Source organism: Lactuca sativa, chromosome 1 (genome assembly GCF_002870075.4).
Source record: "Lactuca sativa cultivar Salinas chromosome 1, Lsat_Salinas_v11, whole genome shotgun sequence".
NCBI classification, from domain to species: Eukaryota; Viridiplantae; Streptophyta; class Magnoliopsida; order Asterales; family Asteraceae; genus Lactuca; species Lactuca sativa.
The window spans coordinates 64046394-64059373 of NC_056623.2; the positions used below are offsets into that span (position 1 = coordinate 64046394).

Consider the following 12980-nt stretch of genomic DNA (forward strand, 5'->3'; position numbering starts at 1 on the left):
CTAGCGTACGGGTGCATCAGAAAAATGCCAAATTATAAATGATTATATGGCAGAAAGGTATAATCATATATGATTATACATGTGTTAGTCATATATGTCTAATCATCAATGATTATACATATATGTCTGCTTACAATATGATTAATTATATATGATCATTGTGGATGGTAGTAGAGGTAGTGGTGGTGGTAGAGGTTATGCAGGTGGTAGGGGGGGGGTCGGTTGGTGGTGGTTATGGCGGCGGTGGTTGTAGGGAAGGTGGCATTCATTATCATCTAAAAAAAATCTTGAAGCAATTCATAGAGTAGGACCAGAACCAACTTGCTATACAAGATTTTTTGAAGCAATTATCAGCTAAAGAAAAAAAACTTTCTGATTTCATACATCATATAAGGAAAAAAACTTCATACAACAAACATACATCATATAGGGAAAAAACTTCATATAACAAAAATCGACACCAATATGGTGTTACACAGTTACACTAAAAAAATCGATACAAAAAAACTCACGAAGAAGATGGGAAGCAACAAATATCATGTGGTCGGAAGTATTTTGCTCTAATTGCTTCGTTGGGGGGAGAAATCGACTAGAAGATAACTGTGGAAGTGAACGGCTTCAAGTTGTCTTGGGTTTCTCTAGTTCTTCAGTGGAGGCGTGCAAAAAAATAGTAGGGCAAAGTAGGAAGTATCGGCTTTTGTTCCCAGTCCGTTGATTGAGTCCTTCATTTTCTAATCCTTATCAAACATGTCAATTGGCTTTTTTTTGGACTCAATCCCCTTTGGACCTAGTTAGACCCTATATCAAACAGGCCCTAACTTTTTCTGATGAAAATCTCAAAAAGACTAACAAATTAGAAGAATGTTTACCATGATAAGTTGTTCTTAAGACTCCTAAAACAATCGATCTTCCCCCGGATTGCCTAAATTTTCATATTCTTCTAAATTTCCATTGTTGTGGCAATCGTTGGAATGGATGATGGTTACAAAAGCAAAAGTTGACGAGTGTGCCAACAAGTAAAGATTGAGGCTGAGAATTTAGTGTGTGGTGGTGACTGGTCGATTTAGTGTGTGGTAAGAAGGGCGATGATGAGAAGGGTGATGATGAGTTTAGGGTTGTGATGAACAGTTACATAATTTTTGTAACAAATCCATAGACATAGGTACTAGTTTTGGTTATTCATTTAATTAACAATAAATTATCGGTATTTTAATTTAATTAATAAATTAATATATATTGTAAATATTTTAAATTATCATTATCAAATGATTGGTTGAAAATTAGTCATACATTCACACAATATATAATGTTAATATATGAACCTAACTCTCTCTCTCTCTCTCTCTCTTTATATATATATATATATATATATATATATATATATATATATATATATATATATATATATATATATATATATATATACTAGCCGTTTACCCGTGCCAATCGACAGGTACAAATAGTTTTTTAAAAATTAGTTTCTACAGGCTATTAGATCTTTTGTACAAATAATTTAAAAAAAGAAAATGTTGTTATGAATTAAAAATAAATATACATTGTTCTTTTTTATATAAATTTACAATGTGGATTACAAACAAGATTAAATCTTTGTTTTTTCGGTTTTATTTGTCATTTGAAAATGTCCCTATTTATTTGATGTTTTGGATAAAAAATAAAAGTCTGTTGATGTTTTTTTGTTAAAATAGAAAGTGTTGTTCTTGATTACAAATAAATATACATAGTGTTTTTATATAAATGTGTGTTGTTGATTAGAAACCCGATTAGATCTTCATATTTTCAGTATAATTATGATTATGTTTTGTCATAGCATAAATATAACTGATAAATCGATGTCCAATCGATGCCTTGGTGAGGCAGTGGCGAGGTCAAACGACTAATCGGCGCTTAAACGAAGATCCTCAATTGTATTGAAATTTTTTTTTTTTTTAAATTAAATAGTAACTATCTCCTAACAAAATTAATAAAGATTAACAAAATTAATAAAGATGACCATTTTTTTATTGTTTTTTACTTATTTGGTTAAAATATAAATAATATATTAAAAGATTATTCAAATATTTATATATCTTACAAATTTTGAAAATTTGAAATTTTTGATGTAATATTTGAAAATTTAAAATTTTAATAATTTTAAAAACTAAATATTCAAACCGCATAGATTCTTGTTGACCGACTTTATTGTTTGCTTAAATTTGAAGTCATGTTTATTTGGAAAATTTATGTAGAATAACTTATCATTTATTTTTTTGAAAAAAAAAAGATAACTTAATAATTTCCTACTAAAAAAAGAATTTATTTTTAATGTTTATTTTCTGATAAGAACCTAATTGATATGCTACAATTTCTACCTTAAAGCTTAGTTTAATAAAACAACCGAAACTAATCAGACAAACTATTCAAATTTTCATCCAAAGTCAACTCAAAAAAACTTGATATAACATAAACCCATGAAACAAGCCTTTCATAAACGTATGTATATATGTACCCATGTCACAACCTTCTTCCCTTTTTGTCACTCATTCACACAGAAATAACATCGAATGCAACCACAAACAAAAAAAAAATAAGATAACCAATTGCTGGTATATTGTAATAATATGTTGCTATTATGGTGGAAACTATGATGTTATAAAACGAAAAAACAGTATAAAAACTATTTTCTTGAAACCAAAAAACAATACAAAATGTCAGCCACACACATCTAAATAGCCATGCAAATATTTTTTTGTCAAGGGGAAAGTTTTACTTTTGATGAGGAAAGTTAGATCAGAAAATGTGTAGTTACTCACATACTGCTCAATAAATGATCCTTAAAAAAAGCTACTCCATCAGAATTTGTATAATTGGAATTTATAGAGAAAGTCACTTTATTTTTTTTTTCCAAACCTTAGAACATTTGTTTGTAAAAAGGGCAAACTTAATGAGAGGAAGTTGCTATAAAATCAATTTTTATGTTGGTAACTTACCTTTTCACAAATCCACCAAATCTTCCAGGTGCATATGTTCCATCATCTTGGGGGAAAACTTACCCAACCCTTAATTTAAAAAGATGATTAGTTCGTTCTCGGATTATGGATCCAATCTTCATCTGTTTCAACAAAAACCCAAATCAAGAGCTTGGAAAACCCCACAAAATTAAGAAAACTAATAAATAAACCTGGTGCTCAAACAAATCCTTGTCAAAGAGAAGAAGAAATGCAATCCTCATGAAATCCTTGACAACAAATCAAATGAATCTTGGTGGGTAGTGATGTATACATCTTATAATTGATCTAGACCTTCATACTTACAAGAACCAAGATAAATCACAATTTGAATGCTTTCTGTAATATTCAAAGAGAAGAAGAAATACATCACTCGATATGAAGTTCACTTTTATACTTTCCAGCAATGGTTACTTGTTACTAAATCATTGTATTAGAAAAACAGAAACAAAGGCTTTGCTTCTATGGAAAGTGGGTAAAGAAGTTGGAACACAAATAAAAGACCAAGGAACTCCAAGTGTGGTCGAAAGAAGTCAAACACAAATTAATTAAAAATGAAAGAAATAAGTTGAACAAAAATTAAAAACCAAGAAAAACCAAGTTGCACCAGGGAATCTGGAATCTTGGAATTTTTATGCAAATAACTTCCGATAACCTGTGGAATGAAACATGGATTAAGTGAAATGCACTCTTGAGTTTTACCTATGTTAGTAGTCCCTTGGTACACCCTTCAAGTAATGCAGTTTTATAGGAAAAATACTTGAGGTTGAATTGACAATGTGAATTACATTTCGATTTAAAATGTTAGGATGGTCATAAAGAGATTACTTTCCTTATTTTATTAAGACACTTATCATAGGACCTACATCCAAATGATATACAAACTTAAAGTTAAAGGAATATAAACACAATCCACCATTAGTAGAAACATTTTTTTTAGCAATATATAAAGCTAATAGGACCTGAATTGCATCATATTATAGGCATACGGTAAACCTACACGTTTGCAAACAATACAAAGTATAATCTTGTTAACTTGAACCAAAACTGAATGAAAACAAATGCAAATATAATAAATAAGATTCAATCAAAATACATTAAAGTTCAAATATTGGACGTACGTGGGATTCCAACTTAGAATATAACAAAATGAGAAAGAAACACCACAAAACAAACCAAAAAATCAGACTTACCAGGGATTCCAACTCAAAAATCAAATTCAAACATGCTTCTGTTGCAAAATATACCAAAAAAAGATCAAAGTGAGCATATGTTAAGAAATAAGATTCAGTAGTTGACATTTTTGTTGAAAAATAGATTCATCAGAATCGATTTTATAGAAGAAATCACTTAACAAATCAATTTCAAATAATAATCTATTTCAGAAATGGAGAAGAGAAGCAAGCATATCGATTTCAGAGAAGAAAGAAAACAATTTCAGCGACATATAAGAGAAGCTTACCGGCGGTGCCGCTTGTGGAGGAACGTTTTTCACTGGCGGATGAGGCCGGTTAATGAGGCAAATGGTGGAGAAGAAGGTTTTTCTAATGTCGATACAGGAACCATAAATCGAATAGGATGGATATGGTGCAGTGGTGGCTGAACGTTGAAATATGGATTCAACACTAGAAACATTGGTCATGATGGTGGCGCTATATATCTAGGATTTGTAAATAGAAACTACGAGATATACGGAGATGTCTAGATAAGTAATAGCCAGGTCAAAACAACTACTCCTTATGCTTGACTTTTTCAATGGTCGATTAAATCAGTTTAATGCATAAAATGGTTGTAAATGTTGTTTTAAGGGGTGTACCTCTTAAAATTCAGCATTTGAGGCTAAATGCTTATTAAAGTATATATATATATATATATATATATATATATATATATATATATATATATATATATATATATATATATATATATATATATATATATATATATATATATATATATATATATATGCCAAAATACTTAAACCTTATGCTTTTGAAACTTTAATAACCTTTGGATTGTCTTTTTGTAATTATTGTAATTATAAGTCATAAATACTATATATGAGAAAGTATGATATTATGACATGACCTATAGTAGTTTATTCTATGTACTTATAACTTTTTCAAATTATCATCTTTATTATCTAATTACTACATATCAAAAAGACTTTTATAATTATATTAAATATTACTTTAATGTTAAACTTCTTAGCTTCCAACTAATTAACTATTGTTACTCAAGAGGTTTTGTAACTTATGTTATATTAATCGGTTGATTTAGAATATATGTCTATATATCTATTTTAATAGAGGTCAAAATACTTGAACCTCATGCATTTTGAAACTCTAAAAACCTTTTAATTGCCAACTAATAATGATTGTAATCATAACTGATAAATACTCTAATAAGGTTTGATACTATGAGATGATTTATAATAGTTTATTCTATACTTACAACTTTTCAAATTATTATTTTTATCATCTAGCTAATTATATTAAATATTACTTTAATGTTAAAACTCTTTTAGTTTTCAATTAATTAGCTATAAAATCTTAAGAGGTTTTATAACTTATGGTATATTACAATTAATTAGCTATAAAATCTTAAGAGGTTTTATAACTTATGGTATATTAATCGGCTGATTTAGAATATATATATATATATATATATATATATATATATATATATATATATATATATATATATATATATATATTTCATGGATGTAAACTAGATTGTTGGGATTTCATGAATAAGATTAGTGGAAAATGTGCTAATCCGACATAAAGTTCTACTTTATGGTTTAATGCATGAGCAATAACATGGTTGTTTGATAAGAATTTTCATAGAATTAATTATTAGATTAAATTACTGAAATCGTCCCTATAGTTTGATTAAAATTGCATGTTTGGTCCCTAATTTTTATTTTGCACTCAAATCATTCCTATGGTATGATTTCATTGTCTTTTTCATCCTTATAGTTTGGTCAAAATTACACGTTTGGTCCCTAACTTTATGCATACAAGGGACGGAAAACACAACAAAATCAAACCATAGGGATGATCCTAATGCAAAAGAAAAGTTAGGGATCAATGTGCAATTTTAACCAAACCATATGGACAATTGCAGTAATTTACTCTAATTATTATTATGTCTTTTGTTCTATTTCTTTTTTCATGTTAAACTTCTCTTGTCTTTTACATATTGTTTTGTATAATTTTTTGATTTCTAATTGAAACTTATCGTTGTTGTTGTTATTATTAAATTTTATTATTTTATTTTTGTAATTTGCATATTGTTTTTAAATTTTTTTAATTTCCACTTGAAACTTATCTTTTGTCGTTGTTTTATAAATTATCAACAAAAGTATCATCCAAAATAATTAAAATGTTTGTTAGGAAATGATGGATGTCATTAAAAACATATAAACAATAACTAAATATTAGTAAGAAACAACTTAATGAAATGATTGGTATAAAAAAATATTAACTCTAAACTAATAACAAGGATACAAATAATTTGGTGAAATTTGCAAATTTGGCAAAAGCTATGGCGACGACGTTGGCATACCCCTACTTGTAGCAACGACATTTCTCATCGGGATAGTTTTGCTGTCATATGTAGTTATTCTTGGAGTAAATTACACGAATGGTCCCTATGGCTTGGGGTAATTTGCACGTTTGGTCCCTAATCTTTTGTTAATTCGGAAGGTCCCTACTTTTTGTTTTTGTTACGCGTTTGGTCCCTTCTATTTGTTTTTGTTACGCGCTTGGTCCTTGTCTTACCTAAAAAGACTATTATTTGAATAATGAAAAATGATGGGATAGGTAGGTAAGGTGAGGTGAGTGGGGTTGAGAGTGTGTTTATTTAAATAAATTAAAAATCAAGGGCAAAATAATCTTTTTTAGGTAAGACAAGAACCAAACGTGTAACAAAAACAAACAGTAAGGACCTTCTGATTTAAAAAAATAAGTTAGAGACCAAACGCGCAAATTATCCTAAACCATAAGGACAATTCGTGTAATTTACTCTTATTCTTGTAGTGTAATAACATATACGTGTCAATTATATAATGATATTATTGTAAACAACACATTTTTCATTATTTTAATCATTACAGTTATTTGCAACGCGTGTGTTTTGTCTAGTTTGAGCATAAAAATAGGGTTGTACGTACATGGTAATATGTAGAGGTATCATATTAAAAAGGGTATAACTATATATATCCGAAAATAGTTCTTTACTCAAAATACCACAACCCTTTAATCCAAAGCCATGAACACCAAAAGATTATTATTTTGGTCGTCAGCAACTGCCATGGCTATCCTTTTCATCAAACTCGCCTTCTACACCAAATCAACCAATATTATCTTTTCAACGGGAAGTGAAGTCTTTTCTATTTTCAAAAGAGTTTATGAGCAAACTGGAATTCCTGAGATCTTTTATTTCGTAAGCCAGATTCTTGGCCCAACAATGAGTGATAAGGCCACTTGTGATGAAAATAAATGGAAGTCTCCACTCATATCGAAGTACAAGGTCGAGCTAGTTCTGACCGTTGATCATTTGGGTTGTGGGAAATTCAAAAGTTTACAAAAGGCAGTGGACGCTGTTCCAGAAGAAAGCCAGAAAACATCATTAATCATTCTTGATTCAGGCACATACAAGTAATGTCTCCTGATCATGCAATCTTTGCCTTTATAAGCGGTGTTCAATGTGTATTTAAAATCCAAGAACATGCTATATATTAATTGTTGTGGCAGGGAGAAAGTGTTGGTGAGCAAGAAGAAGACTAATTTGATAATTCAAGGCCAGGGTCGTCTCAAGACAATGATCGTGTGGAATGACACTGCTGCTTCAAGCAACGGCACTATCTACAGCTACACAGTTTGCATTTATGGTAAAAATTTCATTGCTTACGACATCGGCTTCAAGGTAATGCAATTAAATTAAACATATATAATGGAAGTTTAAAACATAGGTTCTTTTTCTTTTTCTTTTTCTTTTTAAAATTAATATGCTTGCTTTGTTCTCTGATGGCAAAGAACACAGCTCCTCGTCCACAGCCAGGTGTAATCGGAGCACAAGCTTTGGCACTGAGAATTGCAGGTGACCAAGCGGCTTTCTATAACTGCGGGTTTCATGGATTTCAAGACACTCTTAATGATGCTGAAGGAAGACATTATTTCAAACAATGTTATATCGAAGGAACAGTTGACTTTATCTTTGGGAATGCTAGATCAGTTTATGAGGTAATTATATATCACTTCTTCAAGAAAACCTGGATGAAAAGATTTACCTGTTTTTAACTAGTTTTTTTTATTTATTTATTTTATAGAATTGTACAATTATCTCGTTAGTCACTAGTAAGATTGTTGGAGCTATAGCAGCACAAAAGAGGGAGTCGACTAAAGAGAAAACCGGGTTTTCGTTTGTGAATTGTAAGATAGAAGGAAAAGGTAAGGTGTGGCTTGGTAGAGCTTGGGGTTTATATTCAACTATCGTCTTCTCAAAAACTTTCATGTCTGAAGTTGTTTCTCCTGATGGATGGAATGACTGGAAAGACTCCAAAAGAGATCAGTTATGGCTATTTTAATTTAGTCTTTCTACACCTTTTGTTTCATATGTTTATCAATGTTACTAACATTTCTTGTTTAATGTTCAAATGTATTTTCAGGACAGTTTTCTTTGGGGAGTATGGGTGCTCGGGTCCAGGAGCATCAAGCCATTCTAGGGTTAAATACGCAAAGCAACTGACCCTAGCAGATGCATCTCCTTTCATGAATATCTCCTACGTTGATGGAAATGAATGGATTAAACTGTAAGAACATTTAGACTTCATGTCATTCCTTGACACGTATTCTAGGACTGGTCAATATGATCTGCGAGAAGCTTGCAAGAAGTGAAAATATAACATGGTTGGTTTTAAAAACGACATCTTCTAGCAGTAAGTGATGAACTAGTATGAGAAGTACTTTACATTTCATAAGATCCGAGTTTTTTCTTTGATGTAACATAATGAAACAGGGTTATACAGTTAATAGCACTAGAACAGTAGAATTATTGAAATAATTAAAAAGTTGCTTTTAACACATATAATAATAGATATATGAAAACTATTCAAATATGATTGTCTTTTTATTAGAATCATAATTAATGTCATGTTAAATGTCAATCTATTGATTATTTATTTCAAATTTCAAATTTTAAATTTTCCATCCTAATTACATTAAATTAAATAACATTAACATAAAATTAATACAAATTATAAGGTTACGTACTTATTTAAATCAACGATTATAATATTATATAACTAAAAAAATATCTTTTAATTAATAATTTATTTAAAACAATTGATTAATAATTTTGAATTTTTACTATAAGTTTAATTAATTTTGTAACCGTAGTTGTCACGGACTATAAACTAGTATATAATAGATATATGAAAACTATTCAAATATGATAAATGATGTATATAAGAAACGCTTGTACAATAAAAAACACTTGTACAAGAACTAACTAATGATATGAATGATAATCATGCAAGGGTGCTCGCAACTTCACTTAAAATCACTCATTAATGGCTTGAAAATGTAACATACATAACACATGCACTTATAGTTACGTGGAGAAACAACGATAAACTTTCCTTCTAATCTTGAAAATGCTAAATAAAAGGTAAAACACCAAAGGCATGGACTTATTTTTTAGACGGCATTCAATAAAAGCATGATAATGGTGATACAGTTGAATAAAATGTGATCCCTGCTTCCTTTAAAGTCTTTAAAAATGAGGCCATTTATGAACTTCTAGATTTCCCATATCACCATGATGGCTTCACCTTCTAGCATCAGTTACTATTGAATTACCTTTGTAGTCCATTTGCGAACTTCCAAATTTCCCATGAAGACATGGACTTATTGTTTGGTCTATATAACACTTTATATGTATTGTTACATCAAATATTTCAATTCTCATCCAATTTTAACATTCAACTCTATAATTTATTAAACTCTATTAAATTCAATGTAACATACCTTAAATAAATTTAAAAAGTTGGAATTTTTCTATTGAAAAATTCAAAGGTCATGGAACTTCAAATCTTATTAGAAAAAAAAAAATCTTTAGAGACATAGACATTGTCTACCGTAAATGACATAGATGCCAAAAAATGTATGTCATTGAAAGTTTTGTCATAAAAATAGACAACAAGCATCTATCGTAATAAACTTCACACATATATACGACGAACCATTTGCATGTCATAATTTTTGGCACATTATTTTTAAAAAAAAATTTCCTGATCTTTTAATACATTCGTTGTTTGCATCATGATGTTTATGTTTTTATAAAATATATATTTTCTAAATATATTAATATTAAAATTCAAGCATAGTCAATGTCTCATAACACAAAAAGTATCATAGATACAAATAAAGATAATCCATTACATAAAAAATATAATTTGTCACATACAAAGCATGCATAATACATATCCCATAATACATAAAAAGTACTACAGATACAAATAAAAATAACCGATTACATAAAAAAAATATAATTTTCAAATTAAAAGTAATGTATATGTATGATGACATTACTAATATTTTCCAAAGTTAATGAAATAAATTATTAAATAAATTTGACCCTTCATTTTCCTTCTCGGTAGCCACTATTGCTGGTGGTGTAGCAATGGCTAGAAGTTGTGTGACAATAGTTGGAACTTGTAGAGCAGCTACGAAAGTTTGTTGATGATTAATGTTGCTTTAGGGGATGAAGATTCGGATGCATAGGTATTCGTTATAAGGTCAGACGGTATGGAGTGCGGGGAGACGGTGCGGGACGTTTCCCGCACGAGGGAACACCGCACCATGGGTGCGGGAAGGTAGGCGCGGGAAGAGGGTGGGGGGTGGGGATCCCGCATTCTCACTCCTCACATGATTGGTCCGTTTATTTTTTTATTTTTTTTATTGCAACGGGTTTGATTCCATTCCAATGGGCAACGACTATATAATTGTTAATATATATATATATATATATATATATATATATATATATATATATATATATATATATATATATATATATATATATATATATATATATAAATTGTTTTTTTTCTTAAACTATAAATACCACAGCATCCAACCATTTTTTAACCCATACCATATACTTCTCTCCTAAAAATATTATTCAAAATGTCATCATCTTCATTATCCGATTCGACGACTGTAGAGGAGGCTAAGTTCATCGGTTTCGTCATGGCGTAAACGGTTGCATACTATCAAAACCGACTAGGCAAAACATCACGTGCACGATCTAAGCCAAGAAAGTCGCGGTTGCGTAGAAATCACGAAGCCGTATACGATCTCCTTATAGAATATTATTTTGCAGATGACGTCATCTACGCTATAAAGTTTCGACGTTGGTTCCGGATGAGGAACGAACTATTTTTATGTCTTGTTGGCGATTTGGAAGGCCGCTTTCCATATTTCCAATGGAAAATGGATGCAAGGCGGATAAAAGGTTTCTCTCCCGTTCAAAAATACACGGCTACAATTCGTTAGCTAGCATATGGCATGAGCGTAGATAAATGGGACGAGTATTTTAGGATGTCAGAGCGTATCGTGCGGGTGTGTGTGTACAAGTTCTGCAAAGCGATTTGTTTGGTTTATGGGCAACGATATTTGTGCAAACCAACTATCAACGATATCCACCAATTGTACACGGTGCATGAAGGCAAGCATGGATTCCCTGGAATGCTAGGTAGTATCGATGACATGCATTGGAGTTGGTCATTATGCCCCAACGCATGGTGTGGTCAGTACATGAGAGACAACCACAAAGAGCCGAAGATCATTCTAGAGGCTATCGCATCACATGATCTTTGGATATGACATGCATTCTTTGGTCTAGCTGGTGCAAACAATGACATCAATGTGCTAGACCAGTCGCCGGTATTCAACGATATCTACCTTGGAAAGGCGAACCTATAGGCCTGTTTAGCGCCTTCCAAAGTAAACCTAAAAAAAACCTTTGCTTCGCACGATGTACCTTTTCAAGCAAATGGGTAGCATATAAGCGTGGATACTATCTTACAGACGGTATATATCATCCATTGTCTGTTTTTGTGAAATCGTTTACATGTCCTAACGACCTAAAAAGGAAAAAGTTTAAAGAGGCGCAAGAGTCAGCTAGGAAGGATGTGGAGCAAACATTTAGTGTACTTACGAGACGTTGGCAAGTAATAATGGTCGGGGCAAGGTCATATGAGGTGAAAAGGTTACAACACGTAATGTATGCATGTATCATATTGCATAATATGATTCTTGAAGACGAAGGAAGAGCGATATGTCAGTAAAACGAAAATGAAGTTTTGCCAAATATCGAAGGAGTAGTTGTTGGTACACAAGAGTATAGGGTGAATAGAAGAGAAGTACACAATCGCGACATTCATCACGCCCTTCGTGCTGATTTGGTGGAGCACATTTATAGGGCTCATATTCAGCCCTCGTTAGAGTTTCCTCACGATGATTTGTTTGATAAATCAGACGAGGATTCTGATATGTTCGTCGAGAGTGAAGATTCAGACGATGAGAGTGACGCTGGGGAAAATGAGGAAGACGATCAAGGCGATGACGAAGATGATGATTCCGAGTGACGTATTTTGGTTTATATAAAATTAGGATATTAATTATTTTTCTACTTATTTAAATATTAGGTTTAATGTAATCTTTATTTTAATTAATGAAATGCTTTTTATTTTCAATTAAAATTTATGTTTAGTATTAATATAAAATTATAAATCATAAACAAATTAATTTTATTTAATAAAAAAAAGGTGAGGGAAGGGCTTCCTACCAATTCATTGGGTTTTAGGTGAGGAAAAGAAAAGTGAGGGAAATGGGGGTATGACCCACAAAAAGTGAGGGAAGTTTCCTTCCCATACCCTCCGGGCTAAGAGGTATACCAAGAAAA

The 12980-nt window shown here is 30.9% G+C and overlaps 1 protein-coding gene across 1 annotated transcript; it reads left to right on the plus strand.

The window, feature by feature from the left end:
- Positions 1–7261: 7261 nt before the first annotated feature.
- LOC111913149 (putative pectinesterase 14) lies at positions 7262–12663 on the plus strand. The gene is made up of 6 exons (XM_023908879.3): positions 7262–7669; positions 7766–7937; positions 8048–8254; positions 8341–8582; positions 8680–8823; positions 12423–12663. The coding sequence occupies exons 1-6, from the start codon at positions 7281–7283 to the stop codon at positions 12661–12663; spliced, it is 1395 nt and encodes a 464-aa protein (XP_023764647.2). The 5' UTR covers positions 7262–7280.
- The last annotated feature ends 317 nt before the right edge of the window (positions 12664–12980 follow it).

Coding starts and splice junctions, on each gene's coding strand:
- LOC111913149 (XM_023908879.3), top strand. CDS start 7,281: ATGAACACCAAAAGATTATTATTTTGGTCGTCAGCAACTGCCATGGCT. Junction 7,670..7,765: donor CTTGATTCAGGCACATACAA/GTAATGTCTCCT, acceptor TTGTTGTGGCAG/GGAGAAAGTGTTGGTGAGCA. Junction 8,824..12,422: donor GGAAATGAATGGATTAAACT/GTAAGAACATTT, acceptor ACAAGAGTATAG/GGTGAATAGAAGAGAAGTAC.